The 14,504-nt window shown below is 42.6% G+C and overlaps 1 protein-coding gene across 3 annotated transcripts in view; it reads right to left on the bottom strand.

The window, feature by feature from the left end:
* PARD3B (par-3 family cell polarity regulator beta) overlaps nucleotides 1-14,261 on the bottom strand; it is a 1,417,836-nt gene extending 1,403,575 nt beyond the window's left edge. For all 3 annotated transcript variants that reach the window (XM_006889111.1, XM_006889110.1, XM_006889109.1), the window contains exon 1: nucleotides 14,142-14,261. In XM_006889111.1, the coding sequence (XP_006889173.1) occupies nucleotides 14,142-14,261 (120 nt within the window). The remainder of the gene's footprint in view (nucleotides 1-14,141) is intronic.
* Between the last annotated feature and the right edge of the window lie 243 nt (nucleotides 14,262-14,504).

Here is a 14,504-nt window from a genome sequence, read left to right as displayed (position 1 = left end):
CCTCTGCTCTTCACTAACAGAGCAAAGACCTGAGGCACCACCAGCACCTCATCCCTAAGCTGTCTCAGCTCCTGGACTTCCAGTCTCCAGAGCATCACCATCCTCTCCAGAATATCCATCGAAGCCTCCAGCTCCTCAGCAAGCTACACAAAAGTCTGCTTGGCTTCGAGTTTGCTTTACTCTTATGGCCTCGTTCTCCACCTCTCCCTCCCATGATCACACTTAGGTAACACTGCACAATACAGTTGTGGTGTTTGTTGCTAGTCATCATCCAAACACTCCCCAATTCACCAATTCATGGCGACCCCAGACACTATGGAGTTGATCATTGTAATTCGTAAATGTTTTCACTGAACAATTTTTAAAAGAATGTTTCCATGTCCTTGTGATGGTGAATAACACTGCTATGAACACTGGTGTACAAATCTCCGTTTGTGTCTCAGGGTGTATTCCAAGCAGTGGAATAGCTGGCTCATATGGAATTTCTAGTTCAGCTTTTTGAGGAAACGTCAAACTGCCTTCCAGAGTGTTTATACTATTTTACAATCCTAACAGTGTATGAGAGTTCCTATATCACCACATCCTCTCCAATATTTTTTGCTTGCTGTCCTATTTTGATGCGTGCAGGGATTCAATCTTTAGAAGGTCCCATTCATGTCAGCACAAATGTCCAACCACGATAGAATTGAGAGACTGTGACACATTCACAAGCTGGAATACTACACAGCACTCAAGAGCGATGATTTTGAAAATTATTACATAACCTGGGAGGGACTGGAGAGCATTACACTAAGTGAACTAACTCAGTTCCATAAGGACAAATACTGTATAAGACCATTATTGTAGAATATAAAGATAACTAGTAAAATGTGTGTGAAGATCCTAGGGGTGAGGGAGCAGAGGTATGAGGATGGGCGAGGCAAAATCATGGGGTCCCACAATTTTATGGGTGTAGGGAGGGGTGCATAAAGGAAATGAGAAAGATCCAGCAGGGATCTGGATAGATAAGGTAATGGTGGGCAAAGTTCAATATTGATTAATTCTATAAAATCTAATAAATGAGAATGACTGTAAGAAGCACAATGTGAATGAAGAATATAGTGCAAAATACAATGTATATGAACTTTATTAGCAAACCAATATGAAATTAAAATTTATTTAACAACAGTATTTCCAGGCCTTTCTTCCTAGCTCCTTTTTATCTGGAAGCACCTGCTGAGGCCTGCGCAGCATCACAACACACAAGGAACACCAACTGAGAAACGAATACAGGTCTCAAACACAGGAAGAAGTTGTCATTCCTGAACCATCACTGCCCCCTCCACAATAGCACCTCCATCCTGAAAGTAAAGAAACACCTTTGTTTGCCCTCAGTTACAGGCAGGCGACTTCATGCTCCTGTCAGTGCACAGGCCACACCCTCTGAATTGTTCAGTTTCACCCTCACTGACCTGCCGAGTGTCCACTCTCCCTCCAGAAGCCTGTCCACATGTAATCCACTGAGTCAAACTTGCCAAGTTTCCCTCGCAGCATCAGGCAAATTAAATGATTCCCCGTGTCCCCCACTCAACCAGCTGTCTAACACACTACTGTACACACCGATCTCTCTGCTCAGTTTCTCTAGATCCTTGCTGAGGGCAGGACCTGGGCCTTAGTCTCTTCTGTATCCCCCAGGACATAGGACAATGACTCTAACTGAGTCTCTATGTATTTTCTAAAGTGGCTTTTAGATAGCTGGACTGCATAAATAACCCTAGGAAGCATCCCCGACGGGGAAAGTAACAAAGGCCTCGCTAATATACAACATAGTTGATGGGCTGCAGATGGGATTAGGAGACTGCAGCTAAATTTCATCATTCTTTATGAATGATACATACATTACATATCGCACTGTCTCTACGCCATTGTCAGAAACAAGTCACCTCTACAAAGAGTGGAGAGTACAAATGCTATTTATTAATCATTTGCCAAAAGGTCAAAAGCTCTTCTTTATCTCATGATCACAATTTAGGGTTCATTTCACTATTAAGATACAGTAGGAAAACATCCAAATATCCTTAAAAAGGTATCAGAAATCTGTCACTAGAGTTCCCATAGCCCTTAACTTCTGCCCTAAATGAGGCAATAAAAGGGGTCCGCTCATTCCCCCTGTCTGCGTGGTTCACTGGATTTGTTCACAGAAGCTGGGCTAAGGGCTCAGACATCTCTTCTGTCATCTGTCTACATCACCAAGTGAGTCCTAGCAGAGCCCAGACCACCTGGAGAGTTTTATAATTGCACCTGGAGGAAGAGGACAGGCATAGAGCAAGGTGCATTTATCTGCTTGGTGCTCGGCACTGCATCTGATAGCGACCAAGTGAGAGTGAAACCTTTTTAACCTACCTGTCTCTTGGTTTCTCTGCAATTCTATCTCATTGTAGTCCAAACAGTGAGGGCAGGGCAATCAAGAGGGTGGCTGAGGCCATGGCAGGAGGAAGCCCCAATTCTGGCAGCCCTTAAAACACAGACACTATGGTTTTCAGAAACAATCCATCAAAATCCAGGTAACTTGGAATTGTTGGATTTAAAAAAAAATTGAAATAATGAGGTTACTGAAGATGAAATATTTTTCAGAGAGACTGAATTGCACAAATCTTCAGGAAGGAAAAGCCTCATAATGTCCCTCCTTTGAAAATCCCGAACTACAGAGCAATCCATCTCAAAAATCTGAGGAGTCAAACTGTCAGAATTTCAAGCTGTTATTTAAGACAATCAACGTGACGAAGATAATGGACTACTAAACTACTGCCTGCAGCAAATGTGGATATGATGAGGCCTTTGAAGATAATCAAGAGAAAAGTCACACTTAGAGGTTTTTAAAAAACTATATGACATCTGAAGATACCAAATTTACAGCACATCATGTTGGATACGAGGTCATTCTAATTTCTAGAAGAGTAAAGTTGGACGCAATTTTACAAGCTATTATTGCATGCATGTGCTATATTAGGTACTGTGATAAAAAATGGGGAGATGAAAACAAATGCGATTCACTCCCTGTTCTTGAAGCGCTCACAATCCAGTGCCGACAAACGCCTGCACGATGTGCCAAGTTAGTGCCAAGTTAGTCACTAAGAGTTAAGCAGGCTGACGGCTTCTCCCACAGTCTGCTTTATTCAGTCAGGGTACATGACCACTCTCACCTGTGAATTATGGGCAGAAGCAATGTCCACCACGTCCACACCAGACCCCTGACCTCCCACGACATCTTCCAAACACTCAGTGCAATGCAGGGAAACTGTAGGAAACTCGAAGGCCAAAGGGAAGAGCAAGCAGGGGCTTGTATGGATTGGAGTCTCCACATACAAATTAAAGTTTTGCTGTAATAAAACACTGTCACTTGAGGGCTGCCTGTTAAGACAGCAGGGAGCTCTGGTGAGGTGTCTGCAGGAAGCTGGACTACTACTAACTCAAGGATCATGTCTCTCTAGTGGTTCAAATCCACCATTTGCTTTTGGGGAGAAAGACGGCCAACCTTCTCCAGGTGATTTACAACCAGAAACCCAAAGGAGGATCAGCAATGAGAGGACTGAGAGTTACGGTGGAAGGTCCTAGCTAACAAACAGCGTCATGGAAGATGTGTTTCGTAAAATGGTAACATGGAGAACTCCAAGACAAAGATAAGGTCTTTGAGCCAGACTGTGGGGGGAAGGAAGGAAAGAGATTTCTATCTAGCACAGAAAAGGAGACTGGAGACATATCCTTAGACATGGATGGGGAGAATGGGCTAGGGGAGGAGGAGGGAAAGAGTGCCTGAAAGTATACAAACCTGTATGCAGGCTTCTAAAAGGAATAAAGAATACTAACTTGGACAAAGGCTTCTAAAAAGAATAATGAATCAGTGAGGAGACTGGACAGGTAGGCAAAGTCTGTTTTCTCCAAAAATACAATGGTGAATCATTTACAAATTCCCAGCAATACTACTAACAATGTGTGGTTTTATGGTTGATAGAGAATGGTGTGAGGGAGTTGGATGCTATCTGGGCAGGGAGAGAGTTAAGGGTCTGGTACAATTTACCACAGGAGAATGAAAGGAAGTAAGGATCACAGCATGGCTTTCAGCTTCCGAGACGCAGATCTAAGAGTTCTCAGTAGGAAAAATCATAGAACGTCCCGGCCAGCTGGTGCGTGTGGAGAAGCATGAGGGACGAGAAGTCATTAAGGGAGGGAAGAATACTAATGTTCTGCTGTAGACAGCTCCACCAGCTGCTCCACAGGAAAAGGATGGACAATCTCCTCTCAATTAACTGCCTCTGAAAACCCACCGCAGGGTCAGCTATGGACCAGTTCAGACCTGATGGTATCTAACACTCCACAGTATACAATGCTTGTTTATAGGGTGCTCTCATTGCCTAGAGGTAAGAAGCTGTGATGCAATCCCAAGGGTATGTGATATGTGATTCGAACCCACCAGCTGCTCCAAGATAGACAGACAATCTCCTCTCATGAGGTTAACTGTCTCTGAAAACCTGCTGTAGGGTCAACTATGAGTCACTTCCAAGTCCACTGTTGTTTCAGAAGGGGATGGCAAGTCCTTCTTCCTAGTCTCTCTTAATCTAGGAGCTCTCCTTTAGCTAAGTCTTGGAGAAAGTGCAGCCAGAGTGTATTAGAGGCAAGGATGGTGAAACTTCATCCCAGGTATTTTGGGTATGTTGTTAAGAGGGGAAGAGGGGATTTTCCTTAGAAAGGGACATCCTACTTGAAAAGGTGGAGGGTCAGCCAAAGAGAGAATTGGAGAGCAAGGTGAATGATGACTCCACATAGAGAGAAAGGGGCAGGTGGCAGGGGGGGGTACGGAATCTACAAGATACGTAGATTTTCAAAGTAAAAGTTAGGCTTGAATTTTTGTGGGCATCCTGATGGTAAAATCCAGAGACTGACGAACAGCGGGTCCAGAGCAAATTCATGGGTAGAGAGACATAACTGGGAGTGGCTGATGCCACTAAGTAAATGAATACTACTAAGAGGTGAACCAGAACTGTGTGAAATAACTGAGGAAGGAAGGAACTAAGAGAGGGTGATAATGTCCAGTGCAGTGAGAATATCAGACAAGTGCAGCATCCAGGAAATCCTTTTCTAAAAAGTGTTTCTAATACTCTAGAAATAGATATCTAAGTCTCACTAAAAGCAATCTCTTTGTTTTTCACTGTAATTTGTTGGTTCACTGTCTGTTCAGTATTCGTCTGTACATTCTCAGTCTATTGCACCAAAAGTGCATAATGAAGCCAATCTTGACTGCTGTACCCTTCTAGTGTTAGATCTAAAGCCCAGGACATTAAAACTTCATAGTTTCTCTCTATTGCCTGTGATTAGCAGAGTAAGCAAAGTTCCCTTTCTAAAGATAATATTCTCAAAAAACAGCAGCAAGGTCTACAGGAATTCCAAGATTAGGATTTCCTAGGGCACAAGCTTCAGATCAATGGTTTCCAAAAGCAGTTGAGCCTTCAGACAAAGTAAACACCGGTCTTATACAACTAAACTATAAATTAATGACAATTTAAAAGTCATTAGTAATGAAATCTGATTTTCTATTGCACTAACCACATTTCAAAAGTTCAGCATTTATACTTTCTTAATTAAAGCAAGGTCCAGATACACTAAGATTCAAAGGGAGAAACTATCTTTAGTTCTATTTCTTTGAGAGACCACCGACGTAATGCATTGGAATCCCATCTGAGATGATAAGAATGGAAAGATCTTTCTTCTTCTGATGAGTTTTAACTCCTTACTAAGCAAGTCGCCACTTATTAATACTAACCTTATCTACCATCGAAACACATGCATATCATCTATTATCACTTCACAGGGAACTCTGGTGGCCCAGTGGGTAGGGAGGTGACCTGCTCACTCAAAGGCGGCACCTCTATAGCTGTAGAATCCGCCAGTGGCTTCATGGGAGAAAGACAGACAACCTCCTCCTGTGAGATTCCCAGCCTCCCAAAGCTGGAGGGCCAACCAAGAGTGGATTCCAATTCCATGGCCATCATCTCAAAATGTAAGAGTGAAGGAGTCTTCAATCACTTTGTAATTATTTTAAAACCTGCTCTGATAAGGCTTCATCTGGGTGGCCAGCAGAATGAGTGTTTTGGTTGAAAATAGAGGAAAAGTTCAAAATGACAAATTGGCCAACAGATATCTAGGCCATTAAGTTCAACAATGCCAAAGAGTCATGGTAGTAGCTCAGCAGCTCTCAGTTCCGGATGGACAGAATCACCTGTGGACTGGGTTAAAGTTTACAGAGCAAACTACCTTTCCATTCAATGACTTAACACAGATTTTTTTCATAACTTTAGTTGCAATTCCCTCAATTTAACAGTACTCTCCCATTTCTTTCCTGGGTTCCACGTTTCTATTTGTTCATCTTCCCTGCCCCTTCTTGCCTTCTGAGCATCAATTTTTGGCCAGTGCTGCCTTCTTTGTCCCCCTCTGGTTAACCTTCACGAAGTGCCATAGTTCATTTTCTAGGTCTGGCCATTGTTTGGCTGTAAGGTTATCCAGTGAGTGGGTTCAGTTTCATCATCTGTGGTTCTTTCAAAAATACCAACACTCAGATTGCACTCCAAACTCTCTTGAGGAGAGCAGTAGATGTCTATATATGGCTTTTCTCGCTCTGGGTTTCTAATTCTCCCAAAATGATTGATGCTTAAACTGTCCAGCCATGACTGTAGTGATTGGTTTGGTTTATGATCCACATAAGGGGCTAGCCTGTAAATAGTTAGTGTACAATTCAGCTAATAGTTGACATTTTCCAGGATTAGATGAAACCCCCATCCCTCACCCCGGTCACCTCTACACGTCCTGCTTACTGAAACTACTTTGTAGTTAGTTAGGAGTAGATTGGCTAGTCTATAAAAACCCTAGAAGAACCTATCAGATGTCATCCTGATCTACTAAAGTAAGATCCTGCACCATAACCTCTTCCCAGACCCAGTAAACTTGTCTCAGCCACAAAAGCAGCCCCTCTACAGTAGCAGAGGCTAAGAGCTGACTCAGGAAGTGGCAGTGAAGGAAAAAGACCTAACCTCAGCCAAGAGCTGGGTAGAGTGACCAGTAACTGCTTTCTCCAAGTGAGATCACTCAGCCAGTTGCTTGAAAGTTACCTAATGAGTAAGAATGAACATTGGGTTGGGGAAGTAAATCCCATTCTGAGACATATGCAGATCTCCTTCTGGGCAGTGAGGCCTATTTTGTGGGCCTCTTTCTAAATCTAACCTTTGTACATATTCCTTTCTCTTTATACCCTTTCTTTATAGCATACTTATTATTGCTGTTATATTGACTCCATGAGTTCTTTGATGAATTATTGAACCCAAGAGGAAAAAAAAGTGTCATGTCAGAGAGCAGCTGTCAGAAACGATGAAGCTGAGAACTACAGTATATTTAATTTCTGCCTCATAGGAACCACTGAGCTGTTGATTTCTTAGTCAAAACTATTATTACATCTCTTGATGAGGATCTTAAGGGAAGCGAGCATTTGTGTTGTTTAAACTGTTAAATGCCTAAAATAAGGGTGACTAATGTTCAGACAGGGTTGAGATCCCCTGCAGGATACAGTTCAATTACCACCCATTCACCTGTGACACATAATTTTGATGATAAATTCCACTAATTTCTCAAAGATCCCCACCTTGACTAGGTAGGCAGACAATCCTTCCTCCATTAACTGCTTAACTAAATTAGTTGTAGAGCCTGGGACACTGATAAAATACCAGGATCCAAAGATAAGTTGATCCCACATTCCTTACCCCCTGAGTTAATTCACCTTCTCCATGGAGTTCACGAAATGGCAAAGAAGGGGGGAAACCTCTGGAACTTAGAGCCCCACATCCCGGTAATTACAGCCTTCCACAGAACTCCCAGCTCCTACAGCATCTACTTCTAGTCTTATCTGATGTCTGTTCCCCACATTCCTCAAATACCAGCCTTCCTGCTCTCCTCTCAGCATGTGGTCCATATTTTTGATGTTGCCCAGAAAAACTAGAATGGCTTCTTCGGGCTTCATTTACCCACCAGATTTCAAAAACTTCAACTTCCATCCTCGGTCCTGAAACCTGCTTCTCCCCCTTATCTAAATTATTCAAAGCCCTGGAAGACACAGCCCTACTCACTTACATTCATGTTCTGTTAAATTTTTTTACAGCATTCTCTACCTTGATGTCTGAGAGACCTTACTCATCATCCATCTATAAGCAGAACGAAGAGCGTACTTTTTACTTTATTTCAAATCCTGCAACGAGTGTCTCAGAGACTGGAGTACTGCTCCCTATAACCATGAAAGACAGAATCAAGGGGAACGTGTGGATGTCAGGTGTCTCCACAAAAGATCTAACAGCTTACTCTACTGTTGTTATGTGCCACAGAGCCAAAACCAAGCCGTAGCTGACTCTCCAGACAGTATTAGAGGCAGTAAACGGCATTGAAGGAGACTGTCCATCCTTCTCCCATGTGGCTGCTGGTGAATTTAAGTCACATAACTTCGAGTTGGCAGTGCAACTCCTTACTCACCTGGCCACCAGAGCTCACCAACTCCTAACGTTAGATTGTTATATTAATGAATATGTTGATTTTTTTGCTTTATATGTGTAAATTACATTTTAATTTAATTTCTAAGTTGCTCTTTAAATTGTGAAAAAGTTAGATTAGGAAACCTCAAAGCATAATAACAAGGCTGTGTAGCTGGCAGCCAAGGAAAGGACACAGAATCACAGCTCCTAAGTCCCAATTCCAATTGCACCACATACTAGACACGCGACCTTGAGAAAAGTGCCTCCTCGAGCTTGTTTCCCCATCTTTACGTTATCCAGTGAAGGTGTGAATGCCTGCCTCAGAAGTGCCTGTGAGTGATGAGTCATTTAATGTGCATGGGGCACCTAAAACAGGGCCTGGCACAGAGAAAACACATCACGCATCACTTGCTGCTGTTGTTTCTGCTCTTATTACAAGTTCACGGCTTAAAACTTTAAGGATAAGTGAGTCTTTTAACTCTCTCACTGATTTAAAGATAGTGAATGCATTATAAATTGTTTTCTCAATTCGATTCTGACATTTCTGTTTCTTTCCCATTATTTTCTAAATTCAACAGACCTTTTTTTAAGTACAAAATTTGTCAGAGTATTTGCTGACATTTTAGTCCCATTAGGAATATCATTTAATATTAGTTAAGCCTTATTGTGATTATAGTATTCTTTAGAGTGAAACTATGGGACAGCAATATTTTGGGAAGGGGAAAAAAATAACCTGCCACTTATTAAATTGAAATTTTAAAAGCCAAGGAGAGGGCAGGGGGAGGGAGTTTCATAAACTCAGGTGACCTTTAAATGTCACATCCAACTTATATATAAATGTAAACATTGAAAAATGTAATGTCTAGTAATAACAGTAAACTGATAAATGTAATTATGGTACAGGTTCTATATTATAAATTATGCTTCAGCCTAGAATATCAATAATTTTTAACACCTTTTAAAATCAAATTACAATGCATTAAATATCCTCCAGCTAATTTCCATATCTTATTGACAAGCTTGTAGCTTTCACATCTTCTTGAAAAGCTTCATGTTCTAAACTTCAAATATTCAAAATTAAAGGGTGGACAGTGGAGCTCCCCAATTAAAATAAGCTTGGAAGCAAGAGTGGCATCCACTTCCCAAACAGCTTGCCTCCAGAAACTCTATGAACTTGGAGAAATACTGAAAGTTATACAAGTGTCCAGGTCTTTTGTTCATAGGGTCACTATGACTACACTATCACTACAACTCAAAGGCACCTAACAACACTTAACAACACTTGGTGTAGTGTGTAGAAAGTTATACTACCAAGCCAAAGGTGGGTGATTTTAATCTGCACCCCTCAGGTCTGGTTTTTATTGTTTTTGGTCAAACATTCTTCTAAGTGGTATAACATTTGTCTGTAAATTTGCCATACAGAGGTCATGGCTGCTGTGATACTAAACACTGTGACACTGATGTATCAAATGCAATAATGGTTACCCATGGTGGACAGTGTTTGGTGGAGTTCTCTGATTAAAACAAGCTTGAAAGCAGGAATGGCATCCACTTCCGAAATACCTTGCCTCCAGAAACTCTATGAGCTTGGAGAAATGATGAAAGTTATACAAGTGTTCAGATCTTTCATTCATAGGATCACTATGAGTCATCTATGATTCAACAGCACTTAACAACAACAATAATTTTTTATTTTATTTTCACTTATTAACTATCTCAGTAAGGTAATCCTTCAACAAAAACAAGTTTTTGAAAGCAGGGTTGTTATTATTATGAACACTAGCACACTTTTAAAAGTTCATGAAATATGATTTCAAAGACAATTGGCTACTAGTGGCACTCATTGCTTTTAACTGGTATTTAGAATAATATTATAATCATACTATTGTAGCAATGGCAAAAAGCATGTTGAGATGGAATCTCATAAAGTTTTATTGGTTACTTTCATTTTTTTCCCCCAATCCTCTGTCTCAATTCTGTAAGTAAAAAGTTCCATTTGGGGGACTTTGGTGAAGTAGATTAATTATTCAATGTGGTTTACCCAATCAAAGGCTTTGATTCTCATCAGTTAGCTGAGTTGTCGTTGTTGTTATATGCTGTCAAGTCTCCAGTGGATTTTTAGAGGTTAGAAACCACATGAGAGAAGACTGCTCATCGTTCTCCTTAAGAGCAACTGAGATTCAAATCACCTACAACTGAGTTGGCAGCACAGCTCTCCCCACCAGCCCAGCAGAGCTTGCTACATACCATCCACCTGGCTAGCACAACATTATTCCTACAGTAAGTCTGTCCATATTGTCAACATTGTGGTGTTGGATTAGATTACTGAATACCCCACAGACTGCTAAAAGAACAACCAGATATGTCCTGGAAAGGTGCAACCAGGGCATTCCTTGGAGGCAAAGATGACAAAACTATATCTCACATTCTTTGAGCATGTTTCTAGGAGAGGCTATTAATTGGAGAGGGACATAATGCTTGGGAACGTAGAAGGATGGCAAAAGAGGAAGACCCTCAACTAGGTGGACTGACAGTGACAGCTGCAGTGGGCTCAGGTGTGTCACAGCCTGTGATGATGGCACAGGACAGGAGAAAGTTCAGATCTATTTTCATAGGGTCGCTATGACCTGTACTACACTCAACAGCATCTAACAACAACAATATTGTCAATGAGGTAAATAGCACCTTTTCAGTGAGAACATGCAAATAAGACCTAGAGATTATTGTCATCTTGCCAAGCATAAATTAAGCAGGTTTAGTGGGAGTTCTGGTAGCCTAGTACTAAGAAGTTACATTTTAATCTCAAAGGCACAGAGTTCAAATCCACCAGCTGCTGTACCTGATAAGGATGGTATGGTGGGCAATTTCCTCTTGTGTACATTATTGGCTCTGAAAATCTCCTGGAGGGTCGTACAACAACATATAACAACAACAGTGGCAAAAAAATCAGAAATCTTGTTAGATAGAGAAATAAGCAACAGAAGGTATATTGCCCGCTTTGAGTGAAAGATCCCCGCACTAGACAGGAAACCAAACCAGCAGTAGCAGAGGTAGCAGAGAACTAGAAAGTCACATGACACAGGGCTGAATTGGTGCCCCGTAGAACTCTGGACGGTCACCCACACTTACTGAGGGTTTAAGTGTGGCTTACTTCATTATGGCTGAAGGAGATGCCATAATTGGCAGGAGTCAAGAGCTTTGAGGGAGCTCTGGAGGCCTGGCAGGTAAGGAGTTTCACTGCCAACCCAAAGGCATGAAATTTGACTCCCTCCATTGCTCTGGAGAAAGATGCGTAATCTCGTTCCGTGCAATTTACAGCCTCCGGAAATTCACTGGAGGGTCAGCTATGAGTCACTTCAGACTCCATAGCAATGAGAAAGAAAAAAAGAAAGACATTTGTAACACTTGCCTAAAAGCAAAGACAATGAATGTCAAAGGTCTTTGAGCACACCAGTCTCGAATGGAGAATCGAACACTTTTTACAACTTGACTTGTAACCTGTTAACTTCTTAATAAACTCCATAACTGTGAGTGTATGGATGGTGAGTTCTGTGTGGCCACTGTAGCAGATTAGCAGACCCAACAGTAGAGCAGGGAGACTCTCAGAAATGACGACTCGTGTTAGATTTGATAGAAGGTGCTGGGCATATCTGACCTCACAGGAATCAGATTCTGCACTGCAAATGTTATGGATAGGGATGCCTCCCCGCTGCAGAACTGGAGAGGTAAGACTCTGCCAATTGCCACATGTCAGCCACATTGATTATATACAGATTTTTCAGTGTATTCCCACTTTTGGTTGTTTAAGGCAACATAAACGTTGATCGACCTAATTTTTCCCCCCATATAGTAATTAGTAGAGGAGGCACCAAAGGACAAACACCTCATTTTACTATACTTTTTGCTATACTGACCTTCACAAATAACATGATTTTTACAAACTGAAGGCCTGTGGCAACATTGTGCCCAGAAAGTCTATTGATGCCTTTTTGTTTTCCAACAGCACGTGTTCACTTGACATCTCTGTGTTACCTTTTCACAATATTTCTCACAATATTTCAAACGTTTTTATAGTGGTATTTTGAAGACAATCAATTATAAAGGGAAAAATATAAAAATATTTTTTACCAAAAATACTCCAAACAAAAAAACACCCACTGCCTTCAAGTTGATCTCTGACTCATGACTTCCCATCAGATTTCCAAGGCTATAAATCTTTATGGGGAGGGCGAGCTCACGGTTCTAAGGAGTAACTAGGGGACGTGAACCGCAGGCCTTGTGGTTAACAGTGCAATATGCAATCGTATTATGCAAATGGAACTCCTTAGTATAATGGAAACAACTTTTATATCCACTGGGACACCTAAAATTTTGTGTGACTTGCTTTATTGCAATATTAGCTTTTTGTGTAGTTGTTCGGAGATGATCCTGCAGAATCCCCAAGGTACGCTTGCACTTTATTATATGGTGGACCCATCTACCTGGAAGAAAGAAAAACACTTTTTGCTTTTTATATCCTGGTTAACCTACAAGATAAGAAAAGAAATTCAAATGCTATCTTTCAGTCACTAGATCAGCCAATACACAACACCTATATTTTATACTTCAACAAAATATTAAAAGAACTCCTGGCCTTTAGAACAATTAAAAAAAAAGAGTTTGTGATTTGTCCTGGTTGGAGAGGACTTAAGCTTATTCAATTTAAGGAATTATGAAACAAAAATATGCTCATTCACCTTAAAGTTTCCATGGGGGACAGATTCAATGTAATACTCAAACACCTGACTGACTGTCCAGTTAGATCTTCCAAACATGCATCGTGTACTTAAAAAGAAAAAAAAAATCACCTTAGATTTTACTTATTCCTAACTTCAGGGACAGAGTTAGAGAGAGTCTTTCCTATTTCCATGGTTACCCAGGACCTGAGCCAGTCACACACACACACACAGCAACTGCTCAGAGGACATGAGGGTCTGAGCTGAAAGCACTCAAATGAAGACTGCTGCCCAGCAGGCAGCAGCCTCTCACACCTGGGGTCCTGTCTCAGTCACTAAAAAAGAGTTCACCAGGATAAAATCCCAAAAGGCTTAGTACTCATTTCCCCAAACTCTGTTACTTTCAACAACTTTCTAGCTCCAAGAAGTCGAAGTGGGCCGGGCCTTGATGGGTCAGAAATCACTTGAGATGAGCCATCCCAAAATGTCCCCTCACGCAACCCAGTTCCTGTGGGCCTCGGACTTCAGTGGGCAGTCCATGCCCCTGGGGAATCTGGTTCAACGCTGATTCTGAGTCAGTGAGCGTGGATTAGGCTCTCAGATCGCGCCTGTCTAATAAATCCCTCCAGGTGATTCCAATGTTGCAACTCTTACCACCCTTTGCCTAGCAGGGCCCTATGCAACAAACGCCCAGGGACCACAGAAGTCACTTAAGTTAGCACCACACAAAACTCTGGTCACAGGTGGTGACCAAGAAAGCCACCTAGGTGCTCTGCGTCTCCTGAGCGCGGCCACCCGGAGCTCTCGACACCTGGCAGGTGCCTGGAGCTGGGGGCGCTGGCAGGTGGCCTGCAGCCTCCGCGCCCCAGGGCGCAGCGCTCACCTTCTCCCGGGTCTTCAGGTAGCGCTGCAGCGCCTGCTGCGTGAGCTCCCCGACGCGCAGCTGGCCCTCCTTGCAGGGCACCACGATGCCCGTCCTGCCAAAGCACACGGTCACTTTCATCCTGACGCTCAGCGACCACGCCTGGGGGCCCCCCAGTCGAACAGGTGTCCAACCTCACACTCGGGGTGCAGCCCCCCACTGTCAGGGGGAGCACGGAGGCCCAAGGCACCTCCTCCCTGGCCGCTCCTGTGGACGGAGGGTTGGCGACAGCGCCGGCGGCCCCGGGGGCAAGAGGGCGGGAAGGTGGACGCGGGCGACCGCGGGAAGAGCTGCGTCCCAGGTGGCGGGCGGGCGGCCCAGGAC

The sequence above is a fragment of the Elephantulus edwardii genome, unplaced genomic scaffold (assembly GCF_000299155.1).
Source record: "Elephantulus edwardii isolate Elephantulus edwardi_28Jun2011 unplaced genomic scaffold, EleEdw1.0 scaffold00075, whole genome shotgun sequence".
Taxonomy (NCBI): domain Eukaryota; kingdom Metazoa; phylum Chordata; class Mammalia; order Macroscelidea; family Macroscelididae; genus Elephantulus; species Elephantulus edwardii.
This window is presented reverse-complemented; position numbering and strand designations above follow the sequence as displayed.